The sequence below is a fragment of the Taeniopygia guttata genome, chromosome Z, assembly GCF_048771995.1.
Source record: "Taeniopygia guttata chromosome Z, bTaeGut7.mat, whole genome shotgun sequence".
NCBI classification, from domain to species: Eukaryota; Metazoa; Chordata; class Aves; order Passeriformes; family Estrildidae; genus Taeniopygia; species Taeniopygia guttata.
The window spans coordinates 16,156,903-16,170,106 of NC_133063.1; the positions used below are offsets into that span (position 1 = coordinate 16,156,903).

General features: G+C 40.1%; 1 protein-coding gene across 7 annotated transcripts in view; it reads right to left on the reverse strand.

Moving 5' to 3' along the window:
• Positions 1 to 5,282: 5,282 nt before the first annotated feature.
• Positions 5,283 to 13,204, reverse strand: part of TRPM3 (transient receptor potential cation channel subfamily M member 3) — a 400,684-nt gene continuing 392,762 nt past the window's right edge. For all 7 annotated transcript variants that reach the window (XM_072922315.1, XM_072922316.1, XM_041711361.2 and 4 more), the window contains one exon: positions 5,283 to 12,318. In XM_072922315.1, the coding sequence (XP_072778416.1) occupies positions 10,869 to 12,318 (1,450 nt within the window). In that variant the 3' untranslated portion in view covers positions 5,283 to 10,868. The remainder of the gene's footprint in view (positions 12,319 to 13,204) is intronic.

Genomic DNA, 13,204 nt, shown 5'->3' on the forward strand with positions numbered 1-13,204 from the left:
GACCTGCTTCAATCCGGCACTTGCAGACTTTGAGCGCTCTGCAACTGCAGCTTTCAAGCAGCAGAATGACTTGGAAACCTGAGTATCTGCAGCACAGACTTCTGTTAGAGGAGATAATTGAGAAAGGACTGGAAGGGAGCAATGTTGTGCTTCTACCTTGCACGGCCGGTGCCAGAATGACCTCCCATCTCCCAGTGCTGCATATGTGAAAAAGTCCTCTTTGCTTCTCGAAGTGTGCGAAGCGTACAAAGTTCACAGAGCTGAACCGGACCGAGTACCTCGGCCGAGGTTCCCCGCGGTTCAGCCAGCAGTCCCAGCCTTGCAGTGTCCCTTCTCCTTTAGCAGGGGCCCCGCTTGTCCCCGGCGCTCCGGGATCCCCTGCGCTGCCGGGAGGGACCGCCAGGAACGGCTGTCCCGGGGCGCGCCGGGGAGCTCGGGCTTCCTGCTGGATTCATCGGGCTTGCTTCTCCGGTTTTGTCCGTAAGGACGCCAGCTCCTGTATTTCGGGGCAGAGAAAAATGTCCGCGTGTCTGTCTCTCGCAGACCAAACAGTGACATCCAGCGGCCACTCCCTTTGCTAAAAGTGGCGAAGCCGTGTCAGCAGAGCGGTGTGAGGATGTGCAGGGGACAGCCGGAGCGTGCGGGGCAGCGCGGAGCGGCGCGGCTGCGGCAGAGCGCTGAGCGCCGAGTGCGGCCCCTGCACTACTGCCGGAGGGGCTGAGCCTCTCCCTTGCCTCTGAGGGAAGTCAGATAACTGTGGAAATGCGTTTGAAATCAAGTGTTTCTTTACTATATCTACGACACATTTTCCAGTATTAGTCCAACCAGCTTTCGTCAGGCTCTGTCTTTCTTCTTTAATATCTTTGAGTTTGGCTACTGCTCACTGACACACCCCTGTCAAGTCTGGCAGGTACTGAAATTCAGAGATGGAAGTCTTTAATGTGCCACCCTACAAAAATAGAACTGGGACCCTATGATCTAGTCAGTATGATAGAAACATTCTGGTTCCTGTGCACTATGCTGTCAGGTTTGGAGGCACAGCAATCAGCTCTGAATATTCCCTTAGGGGAGGGGAGCCCCAAAGACATAGCGGTGTGTGAACCAGAGCGTATATGGCACCATATTTGGCCAAACTTCCCTGGGTGAAGTACATTGCTACTTCCTGTACTCAGCATCCAGGGCAAAGAATGAGTGGTTTCTCCCACATACCTTGGATCATAACTTCTATTAAAACATGTTAGCATTTTACAACTATTTATTGTATTAAAACATTTTAAAATATTTTTATCTGATCTGTTCGGAACAGAATAGAACAATTTTTAAATGCTTCTCTCTTAGTAGAGGCAAGATGAAATTCTTGACCTTTTCTTGTACATTTCAGAGCAGTTTTAACAAATAATGCACAGTGTGCATTATTTTGTATTTCATTGTTGTATACAATTTGGAAAATGCTGAATTGAATTCCAGTGTTAAACTTCCACAGAATAGCAACTTGTGTTAGGATTCATACTTTCTTGATTAACATATTTTAATATATATTTATTTTGTGCACCTTCTTCTGAAGCTAAAAAATTATTGATCTGCTGTGACATTTTCTCCTGGGAACACCATGCTGAAGCTAATAGACCTAGTGGATCCACCCATGCCCCAGGGGGATGGCTTGCACCCATCCCTGATGCTGGTGCAGGGAAACAGAAGCATACATGATACAGTTACATAAAACAGCTTAATTTATGCTATGACTAGGACTGCACTCTGAGACTTTGGAGTTGCTGTAAGATGAGTAGGATCAGCTACTGTTAAGGGAACTTGTTTTGCTATAAATATCTATGGTGCTGTATTGTCTGAAAATAGTCAGACCTTTTAGAAGAGATGAACTATGACTCACCTAACATAATCCTAAGGTAGGGCTAGTTTATTTTATAGGCTTAAGAATCTAAATAAGTACACAAAATTTCAGATAAATATTTAAATTACTGCAGTAATGTAGTCCCTAGGTGTGACTGCACAGGGATGAGAGTGAATGTCCCTGCATCGCTGTGTACTTCCCCCTGTGGCTGCAGTTCCTCTCTGACATAGCTGAACTGGGGTGGGAATGCAGGCAATCTGCTCTGGTTAGAAAGCCAAAATGTTTCAGGGAGAAAACAATCCATGGGGAGCTGAGGACCAGGCTATGTTTTCTGGAACTTTGGTCCTTGCTTGTAACAGGGCACCCCTCAGATAAGACTGGAGCAAAGACACAGAATATTCTTTTAGACACTTACCAAAAACTACTCATCAGAGCCTTTGAGATGTGGACTATTTATTCTACATGAAGCACAGATTAGCCTTTGTTGCTGCAAGTTGTTTGTCTGATTCTCTGAGAGAATGCTACAGTCTTAGGAAAATAAATAGCATGGTTGAAACGGATTAATTGTAAACTTACACTATTGACAATTGACAAGTTTGCTTCACAAATGTCCACTCAGGGAAAAGAAAGGTGGGACTTGGACATATAGTGTGAGAGTGATGTGGATTTTAGAGTTCATTGTCTCTATATTCCTTTGAGACTAACTTTTTTTCCTGTTCATTTTGTGCACACGCTCCTCATCTGCTCCCCTCCTCCACAAATTACAGTGCAGTTACTGTGGTTCAGCACTTGTGGGTTATAATTCAGATTTGTGACTAATATTTCTAAGGAGTTTTGCAGAATGTAATTCTTCAATCAGATTTAGTATTTTTACTGTTACTTTCAGAAGATTTATTAATAGCTAAAGATGTGTTTTTAGTTTCAAGATTTTAATTAGTGAGTAGCAAAATGCTGCATTGATAGTTGATTTTTTTGTTGTCTTTCAAATAAAGAAAAACTTTGTGTGTTAACATTTTCTATAATGTTCTTAAAACTTTGATATGTTATTTTCCCAGGCTTCTTAAGAAAATTCTCATCTTGTATTCTATGAACAAAAAAATCACTGGAATATTTTGTGAGGGCAACTATCACCCCCAGAGACTGATTCTGTGGCATTCATGTGGCTGTTGAACCTTTGGCTATATGTTTGACTGGGGAAAGGTACAGCTTTTAAGTTTTAGAAGGTAGTAGAAGCAGAGCAGTCTTGCCACAGCTGTCAAACTTCTTGGTTTGGAATTCAGACTAGCAAAGGCAAAGGCAGTTTCACCCACAGTTCTCTGCAAGAGCAGCTTGTATCATCTGAGTTGTGATGTCTGTAACTGTTCATGGACTGCTATTGTTATTTCACATAACCCTCTCTGAGATAATGCTTGTCATTACTCCTCTCAAAAGAAAAATCCAAATATACTGTATTTATGACAGCAATCAGTTATTTGAAAATTTCAAAATGGAATCACATGAGCTTACTTTTTTTGTTGTTCCAGAAGTGTAACAGGGTAAATTTGAGCTCTCTATGCAAAACCAGTGAGGGCTGATGTAAGCTTGTGCTGCACAATGGTGTAAGTTAATGGAGTTCTTCTCCATTGTGTAATTAATGACATTAAGAGACTAGATCTCTGTCCTAAAGTCTACAAGATAACAGCTCATGGGAATATTACTTTTTTGTTGTTGTTGTTTGTGGTGGTGTGTTTTTTATTTAATTTTATTTAATTTGATATTTGTTTAGTGCCTGTTTAGACCGACCCCCCCCCCCCCCCCAGTCTCTTCCTCTCCCCAGCTGTCAATCTTCCCTAGATCATCCCTAACCCCCTCCTCTCCAAGATGTCAATTCTCCCTTTCCCTGCCCCTTTCCCTGGAACCTTCCCTGTCATTCTCCTTAACCTCCTCCCCTGCTTCCAGAGCATTCCCTGTCTATTTAGTGAGGCTCAACACCCTATTGGTTACGTTGTATTACTCCACTCCCCTGTTTTCCCTGATAGGTCTGTGATATGTTAGTCCTGCCCTAAACTCCTCCCCTGCAATTCCCTTATTGGTTGCTGTTCCTACACCCCTCCTCCTGAGTTCTTGTATAAAACCTTTGTTCGCCCTCCCCGGAGGGTCTTGGGGCTCACTGAATGAATCCATGCTGTTCAGCCCCAAGTCCCGTGTCGCCTCCATCTGTCCCCATGCCAATAACTGGGACTGCAGAGCTTCACAGGGGGAGTAGCCACCTGTTCTCTTCCCTCGCTGCCCAGCACTCCACCGCTCAAGGTATCGCAGCGAGAGGAGCTGACTGTGATACAACAGTTGTTGTTGTTGTTTCTTACTGATTGGCTGACTTTAGGTGAAGTGTGTTGATGTGAAAAATGCCAGGGAGACTAGAGATGTAGTATTACCTGGAGAGAAGCATAATGATAACTCTTTGGTATAGGTTTAGTTTTTGTTTTGGAAAACTTCAAAGCTCCCAGTCTTCATTGAATGGCAGTCCCTGAGAAAGGATGAAATTAAATCTGATTAAAAAGTTTAGCATTTCCTTCTTAGATACCTGAAATAAAGAGCAGTTCTCCAAACCATTCCTCTCTGGAAGTGCAACTGATATATGCAGAACTGTTTTGAGTATCTGATATCTTTCTGATTCAATTGAATGATCTTCTTCCTGTGCTTCTTTTTCCTTTGGCTAAAACATGTTACTATCTCAGTGAAGGCTTATTTGTGGAGGCAGAAGATTCTGACCTTGGCAGATTTTGTGCCAGTAGAGTTTTTCAGAATTTTTGTGAGGAAGTATCAGAGCTGGCTGTAGCTGCATGAAGAGGTAGACAATGACTTCTTTTGTGAGCAAGGTGAGATGCCAGTTCAAAGTCAGCCATAGGTGCTAATGGATTAGTTGGTGTACTTTGTTTTTCATGGAGCTTCTCTGGCTACAAAAGCAAGCAATACCACCAAGTTGCCATACAAAGGAGCATGCTTCCTCCAGGCTATGTGGATGCAATGTAGAGAGGCTCTGCAATTTGCTCCCCCTTTGCTGGAATGGTAGCGACAAAGCAAAGAAATTATTCCCTTCTTTTAAATAAACCCACTGAGAAATACTTCTTTCCTGTTTCTGATATTGGGCAGAATAAGGGACCCCAAATGAAATCTGGTCTCAGAGGCAGAAATAAACTGCAACATTCAAAAGGCCTATGTGTAACATAGTAAATGTTTTGGTTGCCTTTAAATCTGTAAAGTTAGAACAGTGAGAGATCTCAGAGAAGAGCAGCTAGAATTGCATCACTGCTTTACTTCCTTGAAAGCGAATGAATATGAGTAAATGCTCCAGCAAGAACAGATGTTTTGATCTACATATCTTTTTTTCTTTTTTTCTTTTTTTTTTTATTGCAAAACAATTGTTACAGAAATTTCAGAAAGTTCTACTGTAGTAATTGCCAACTTCTGCTTTTTATTACGCATCTAAACACAGTCTAAAAGTGCATTGTGAATCCAGTAGACCTTTGGAAAGGACCATTTTCCCTAGTTATGTACATTTAGACAAATCATATTTGAAAAGCTTTGTACTAGTAGGAATTTGTTTAAAATAACATTTTAGTAATTTTTATCCCTTTATAAATGATTGTTATACACTTACAAATGATAGCCCAAATAATAAATGATTAAATAGCTATTAGTACAGAATATTGAAAACACTGTTCCAGACAGCAGTAGCAGCAAATAGACTCTCATCATGTACAACAACTGCAGTGGTGGAAAACAGAAATAACTTTAATACCATTTACTCTTGTGCAGGCATAGAACTGTATTTCACATCCAATTCCCTCTTCTGTCCCTTCCCCCTCCCTCCCAGATATTAAAATAAACAAGAGTTATCACTTCCCTGGAGCAGAAACAGCAGCTATTTAATAATCAAATGTTTTTCCCTAACAGTCTTTTGAAATAAATATTGTGTGGCTCTATGAATGATCTGAAAGCATACTGCAAAATTAAAAAATCAGAGGCTGTTTCACAACCAGACTGTCTCAATGGCTCCATCATTTGACCTCCAAATTGAAGATAATATAGTGTAATCCATGCCATGACTCAAACTAATATTGAGTTAGAAATGCAGAATAAATCAATTTCCTGACAGAAGTCAGAGTATGCCACTGAAATCAGTGGATTTTCTGCAGATTTGCACCAGCATCAGTAAGACTGTAATTGTAGTCAGTCATGGAGAAGAAAAGCCTGTGTGACCTGTAGTGTTCTGTGTGAGCTGTATGACTGGCTATAAAGCAGGGTGCAGAAACAAAGTTCCTCTGCATCCAGTACTACTGCTCCTATGCCAGTGTGTGGCAAGGACAGTGAATTCCATCTAGAGTAGTGAAGGGTTTCACCTTCACTACTCTAGACACCCCCACTGTTTCACTTCTCATCCCAGTTTGGACTGTGATTTTATCTAAGATGGTTGAAGGGAAAATTCATGCTAGGAATCTTACCCTTTTTTTTTTTTTGAAGAAGATGCTCTATACCTGGTGTCTCTCAACAGAACTGAAAATGTGGCCTTTATTTAACCAAAGACGCATATTTGTGCAAAAAATGCAAATCTATTATCATTTTAAAGCAGGGGAAGACATCAAAACTACTTCCAAGGGAAAGGGTTCCAAGGGAAATCCAGGGAAAAACATCTCACACTTTCCCTTTGGGTGACTATCAGTGTTTAACCTGAGCAATATAATAAGACATTTATGCTTGTTTTAAAACCTGCACCACACATTTTCAGGGAATTTTGTTTCACTGGCTCGCTCTAATACCTTTGATGACTTCTGCTCTCAGGACAGATACTGGCTTGCACCCACTGCAGTCATTGGACTAAGGCCGTGTGCTGCTACCAGCACTTTTTTTTGAGCAGTTATTCATGTAGTTGCATTTTCCATGCACTGACAGTTCCTAAGAAACAAATAGTTTTCTTCTCATACAAAAAATATACCTAAGATATTTATCCCCTGACAAAAGGCTATCCCTTCCACAAAAGGTACAAATCAGTTCTGTTGTTTTTTTTTTTTACCAAGAAATCTATAAATGGAAAATTAAAAAAAAAAAAAAAGAAATCTATGTCTGGAACCCAGAGGGATTTCCATATGCAGATGAATGGATGTTTTGGTTTTTCATTATATTTTCAAATTATCCCCTCACTGCCATTTGTTAACTGGCACTTGTGCTAAGAAAATAGTGTAGCACCTGATCTCTTCCAAAAAAAAGAGAGAGCCAAATGTCTGAGCACTGCTGTAGGTTCGCATTTTGTGTTGAGTATTCAAATTTCATAAAATACAATTGTCTTTTAAAAATAATAAAAAAATCACTTACTTTGCTAAAGATCAAAAATAATGGAAATAATGTAAACATCCAAAAGTTTGAATTCATTCCTAACTGGATTCATCTTTACAGACAGGCAATAGCAAAATGTTAAGTCTCCTAGCAGTCCAAAGAAACTCATGGAACAATGCATGCATTTTCTTTGACACAAAAAAAGACTGGACTTTAAGGAAGAGAAACTACTTCAGTCATATCACACTGTTATTGTGAAAGAATAATGTGCTATAATACAATACCTAGGACAAGTGTATACCCCAACTGTAGAATAGAATCACTTAAACTGGAAACAACAGAATGGATTACTATAGGAAAATATTTATAAAATACTGCACACTGCTTCCTCGGTCAACCAGCATATGTAAACAAAAAGCTAAGCTTAGTTGAGTTTTAAAATATTACTAAAGTTCATATGTCCTATAATCTTTTGCATAACATGCCAGTTTGTCTTTCACACCATCACAACTCATCTTCACAGCCCACAGTGGCTCATTAGAGGTTTATACATCAGCTCATACAGACATTTAAGTGGAGCTATACAAAGAATTGTGCGAAATATACCAAACTTACACACTGTGACCAGAAATGCATATTCCATACATAAGCTAATAATTGGATAGTGGAACTTAATGTTTGATGCAACATGTGCTATTTTATTGAATGTTACAGATTTACAAACAAGACCATGTAATGAGATATTAAACCTGTCCTGTAACGTTCACTAATATTACCACATGTCACAACTATATATGTGTCTATTTCATAAGCTATTCTTTGATACAGAATACATCATATGGCACATGCTATAGCTACACGATGATGGATGATGAGACTCCTATCTCTCTAAATGATCATAATATCGAGAGTGGGAAGTCTGGTCCCATTGCAAGAAATGGGAATGTTTTATCATCAAATTCAAAAAGGAGCTGTTTGATGCAATGTGTAAAACCAGGTGAAAATCAAATAATCTAACATCCATCATAATATTTTCTATAGACACCACATTGTATAATAAATGGGAAGCATTCAGGAAAAGTAGTGTTCTGACCTCTTGCAATCACACTTTTAACATCTGAATTTACATTTTATATATAATGGCAAATTTTAAGAGGTAAATAAAGTGTTCTGTTTCATTTTACCTGGAATCTGTGCTCCAGATCAATAAGGTGCTGTATCCTAAATATTTATACAGCTTCCAGGCTTGGCAAATTTCTTTACACTAACAAACTAACCAATGGAATCTACCCCAGAGGAGAGCCCTATGTCTAATTCACTAAGCACTGTTGAGGAATTTCTAATGAATCTGAAAGTCCTCTTGAGTAGACCAGTAATGCAATGACGATGAAAGAGTCCACAACAGTTTTAGCAGACATTCATAAAAGTAACAAAGAAAACAAAGTAAGAATATCCCCCTCTACTCTCCATAGATAGATAGATTTGGAGAAGCCTTAGAAAAAGGCTGCTAACAGAAGGTTGGCACATTTGAAGCATATTGTTAAACACAAGTTCCTTTGCCCTTCGGCATTTTGCTATTGTTCAACAATCAGCCTGCCACAAGCATGCTTCATAATGCACAGAAAAGTTTCTGACCTTTCTTGATATCGCCATGTGACTGTAATGCTGCACGTGGCCTGCAAGGCAATTGCATAAGCATGGTGAATTGGTGGAGTTTAGTTCACAGAAAGCCTGATCAAACAGAAGAAAGCAAGGAACGCGTTGGTGCAGGAAGTGTGAAACACATTGTTCTTAACATCCCCTTGCTGCATTTCCTTGTTTCCTGAACTTCCAACGCAGTGACTTGTTAACTAAATGTTTTCATCTTCTTGGCCTCTTTTCTTGAGGATGATGATTATTTTTCTGTCTGGATTAGTTGCCTTTAGGACTTAACTCTCAGATGGTGCTCAGAGTCTCCCAGGGCGAGGACTCAGTGAGAAAATATCAACTTGTATTCTCAAAGCTGCTTTTGAAAGATAATTCAACTTAAATAATGTGAAATATGTACCCCACTCACAAATGTTAATTTTTAATAACAAAAAAGAGCTGGTTCTACATAGGCATTGGTAACTGTTGAGATATTTTAACATCTGATAGTACTAATGTCAACTTTTTAAAAGCTTAAAAGTTGTGCCGTCATAAAGGAATGTGAATTGTTTTTCCAGTTGCAGCTTATGCTTCTCCACCCTTCTTCAGTCTTCTGTATACCCTTCCACCTGTGACCACTGGACATTGTCTCATGAGAAGTTTGAAACTCTGGTTGATAATGTGGGCCCTTGGAATGTGGGTGGAGGCAATGGAGTTACACCCGCCTTCAACCAAAACCTGTAACAGCACTAACGTTCAGACACACTTTCTCCTACTAAAAGTGCTCATTGTGTGATATGCTGAAGAACGGTGGATGCCTACTCACAACTGATGGCTTTTGCTGTTTACAGACACTTGCAGTTTCACTTTGGTTCTTTTACTTACCTTAGAAACATATAGAAATTCTAGTGTTTTCCAGTCCTCTGCCAAAAATGCTTTCCGTTAAGCAGCTTCAGTCTAATTACATGAATCTGGATTCACACTTCATGATAAATCCTTGTATAATTTTAAAAAGTCCAAATAGGGCTATGTTCATATAAAAAAAAAAAGAAAAAAAAAAGTGTATATTTTTAGGTGGGGGAATGATATGAAGAATAGGCAGCTGAAATGAAACCGCAAGAAGAACCTGGTAGCAGCATGGTGGATAAATCTCCCCAATTTATATATAATTAAACTGAGCAGTGAGAACTGGACACTATTACTATGCTCTGCTCTGCTCATCCTATTCTTACTGTTTCATCATATCCTTTGACTTAGTGAGACAACATACTGATGACAAATGTGGTAAAAAAATAAATATATACTATTCCACATAATTACATTCATCCTGAGCTTGCTCACCTGTGCTAGAATCTAGAATGCCTGCTTTACACAGGAAATCACCTGACATTTTAACATAAATTCTTCTTCCATTTAAGTTGCAGTAAAAAAGGTATTTCATTTCCCTTTCAGCTCTTGAAAATATAGACTTTCTGTGGCACTAGAAGTTGATAGAAAAGGAGACAAATGAACATTTATAGTTGTTGTTGTGTTCATCTTTCTTAATTTCCATAAGTGTGGGATGCAAGGGACTTGGGAGACTTTAGGTGTTTTTGCTGCCAGTTCCTACAGAAGTAACAAATGGTTTTCACCAGTCATCATATTGGTGACATAGATGAAAAAGAAGTTGTAATGAAGTTTGGAACATCTAATTTGTATATTTCTTTTTTGCCAGTTAATTCCTGCATCTTAAAAACTTGAATAATGATAAAAGGTCTTAGGATACCCTCTAATGAAATGCAGATATCTGGAGCTATTAATCTATGTCTTCTGACTTCATTAAGGGGGCTTGGTATTCCTCTTGTTTACTGAAGGTTTTGTAAAGCTTTCATTCCTCCCTTTTTTATGCAATACAAATGTAGAGTGGGTCAAGGTAGAGTATGTCAGTGGTGATGCTGAGATTGAAAATGTGCTCCCTTGATCCATGGCTAATGCCAATTGTACTCAACACGGGGTAATGTGAGGGCTTTTTAACATTCTGCTAAGAAAAACAGACTGAAGAGCAGATGACCCTTAGACTGCTGGTGAACTTTGTATAAGCCTAAGTGTGCTTGCTTTCAAAGCTGCAGAAGGCTCCAGTTCTTGACAGTCTCCTCATGGACAGGTTGTCCCCTCTGCTCTCTGGCCTCGAGGACTTACTCCTCTCTAAGGGGCTCCTCAGGCCTGCTGTGTTTCGCTGCCTGTCAAGTTTGTCACTGATGGAATAGCTCTTTCGTGTGTGCTGTGCATACAACACGTTGGACTCCTCAGCAGAGTAGCTGTTGGCTCGCTCTATTTTTGGAAGTGGGATGCTGTTGGGCAGAGTTGTTGTAGCACTGCTGTCTTGAGGAGATAAGGGGATTCCCTTCTTGTCTTTGACCTCAATATCCTCATGATCGGAGCTTGGGTGGGTTAGTTCAGCTTCTCTCTCTGGGTGGCAGCATCCCAAGTCTTCCACTTTGCCCCTGAGACTTCCAGGGAAACTGGCCCTCTCTGCAATGGCCTGGGGAGCACTCACACACCTTGTGTCTATGCAATCTGTAATACTTGTGTACTCTGCTGTTTTAACCGGGATGCCAAGGCTGCTGAAGTAGCTTCGAGAAGGAGAGAACATGAAGCTGTGAGATTTCACAATTGGTGTTTCCTCCAGAATAAATGGAGTAGTAGCCAGGTAACGACTGCTTTTAGATCGCTCTAAAGTATGATACAAGGGAGGGTCTGAATCCCATGGGATTTGGCATTCTGTGATTTGTGAATAGTCTGAAGAAAATGCTCTTGTTTCTATTCCAGAAGTTTCCTCATAATCAAGACTCCTGCCAGAGATCTTTTCACCAGCTGTACTGCTGATATATGCACTATTAGTTAAAAGTGAAGAGGCTATGTGAACCGGGAGAGCTGCATCTTCAGGACCAAGAATATTTATGGAGCTCTCAAGAGGTTCTGTGTCAGAATGCATCTCATCCATGGCAGAAACATAGATGTCTATACAAGACGAAGGTCTTCTGGAGTCTGGGGCAATTGACAAAGTGCTGGTAGGGGGTAAAGGAGCCTTTCCTTCTTTTGCTATTGAGTGGGAACTGATTGCCCGATGCAGGCTTGGAGATCTTTCCTTAAAAATGCTTTCCAACTTTTCCAACCCGCACTTGTCCTTAATATTTGTTGCATAGAAGGAGTGGCTTCGCAAGCGGGATGTGATCGTAGGTGACGTTGGGGACATGGACTCCTCTCCCGTGGGATCAATGCTCTCTTGAAGCTTGTAGGCATTTCCTTCCTGACTGTTGAAGCTACTCTGCCGTACAATGTAGGCTGCATCAGTACAGTCAGATGAGGTCCTGGATCGGATCTTAGCTGTCTCACCTCTCTCAATGCCAGCCATCTTTTCTAAGGCAGTCACCATTCGCCCCATCATGTCTTCCAGCTGAGCAAGCCTGATGTCAACTGTCTGCAGAGAGGCCTTCATGCAGTGCTCTCTCTCATTTACTTCTTCCAGACGCATGGCCATGTTCTCCACCCTTTAGAAAGGGAAGAATTAAACAGGTAAATTTCTACAAAGCAGTGATGTTCATCTAATAAGTCACCAAACCAGTTGGAAACAACCAGTCTCAAACCCCAAAGGCAATGTACACCACCTCATCTGCTTCAAAATCCTGCTAAAAGAGGTTTTCCAAAACCAAAAATGCTAGACCCTCAGAGAACTGCTCCAGTGGATTAAACCAAGGACATCAGCTGTGTAGTGCAGAGGGGGGTTGAGTGCGCCTCATTCCAGGGACTGGAGACTCATTTCATAAATGTTAGTATGAATTACTGCCTCTTGGCTTTCAAAGCTTCTAATTAGGTTATTATGAATGAATAACACTTAAAGTAGATGCCGCATGATGTTGTCCCCAGTTGTGCCACAGTCAGGACCATCACAGGTAGCTAAATGAAGTAAAGAAATCAGGCAATGTGCCACAGAAGAGAGGTGCTGCTGTATTTTTAACTCATGTTTGCCCCAGATTTACACTGCCTAGCTCTATGTCAATCTAAGGAGATAGTTTCTTTGTTCTCTGATTAGTATTTAGCTCAGATTTGTAGAAAAAAGAAATATCAGCTATTTTGTTGAATATATATAATATTGAGTTAAATATTCATGAATACTGCAAGGAGGAGAAACACTGATCAAGACAAATACAGCCTGTAACAGCCTGTAACACTAAGATTGCTCCGTTACTGTGATCGTGCCTTGGGTAGTCTGTGTTCCTAGCTTAAGGATTGAAATGATGGATTTTAAATTTAGTTTTCAGCTGGTATCATAATATATAAATAAAAAGTTAGATTAAAAAAATGGGTAATAATTAAATGTAAGATTCATTATTTTTAATTTAATTTAAACTTTAGTGTGTCTTTTCTAGACCATTG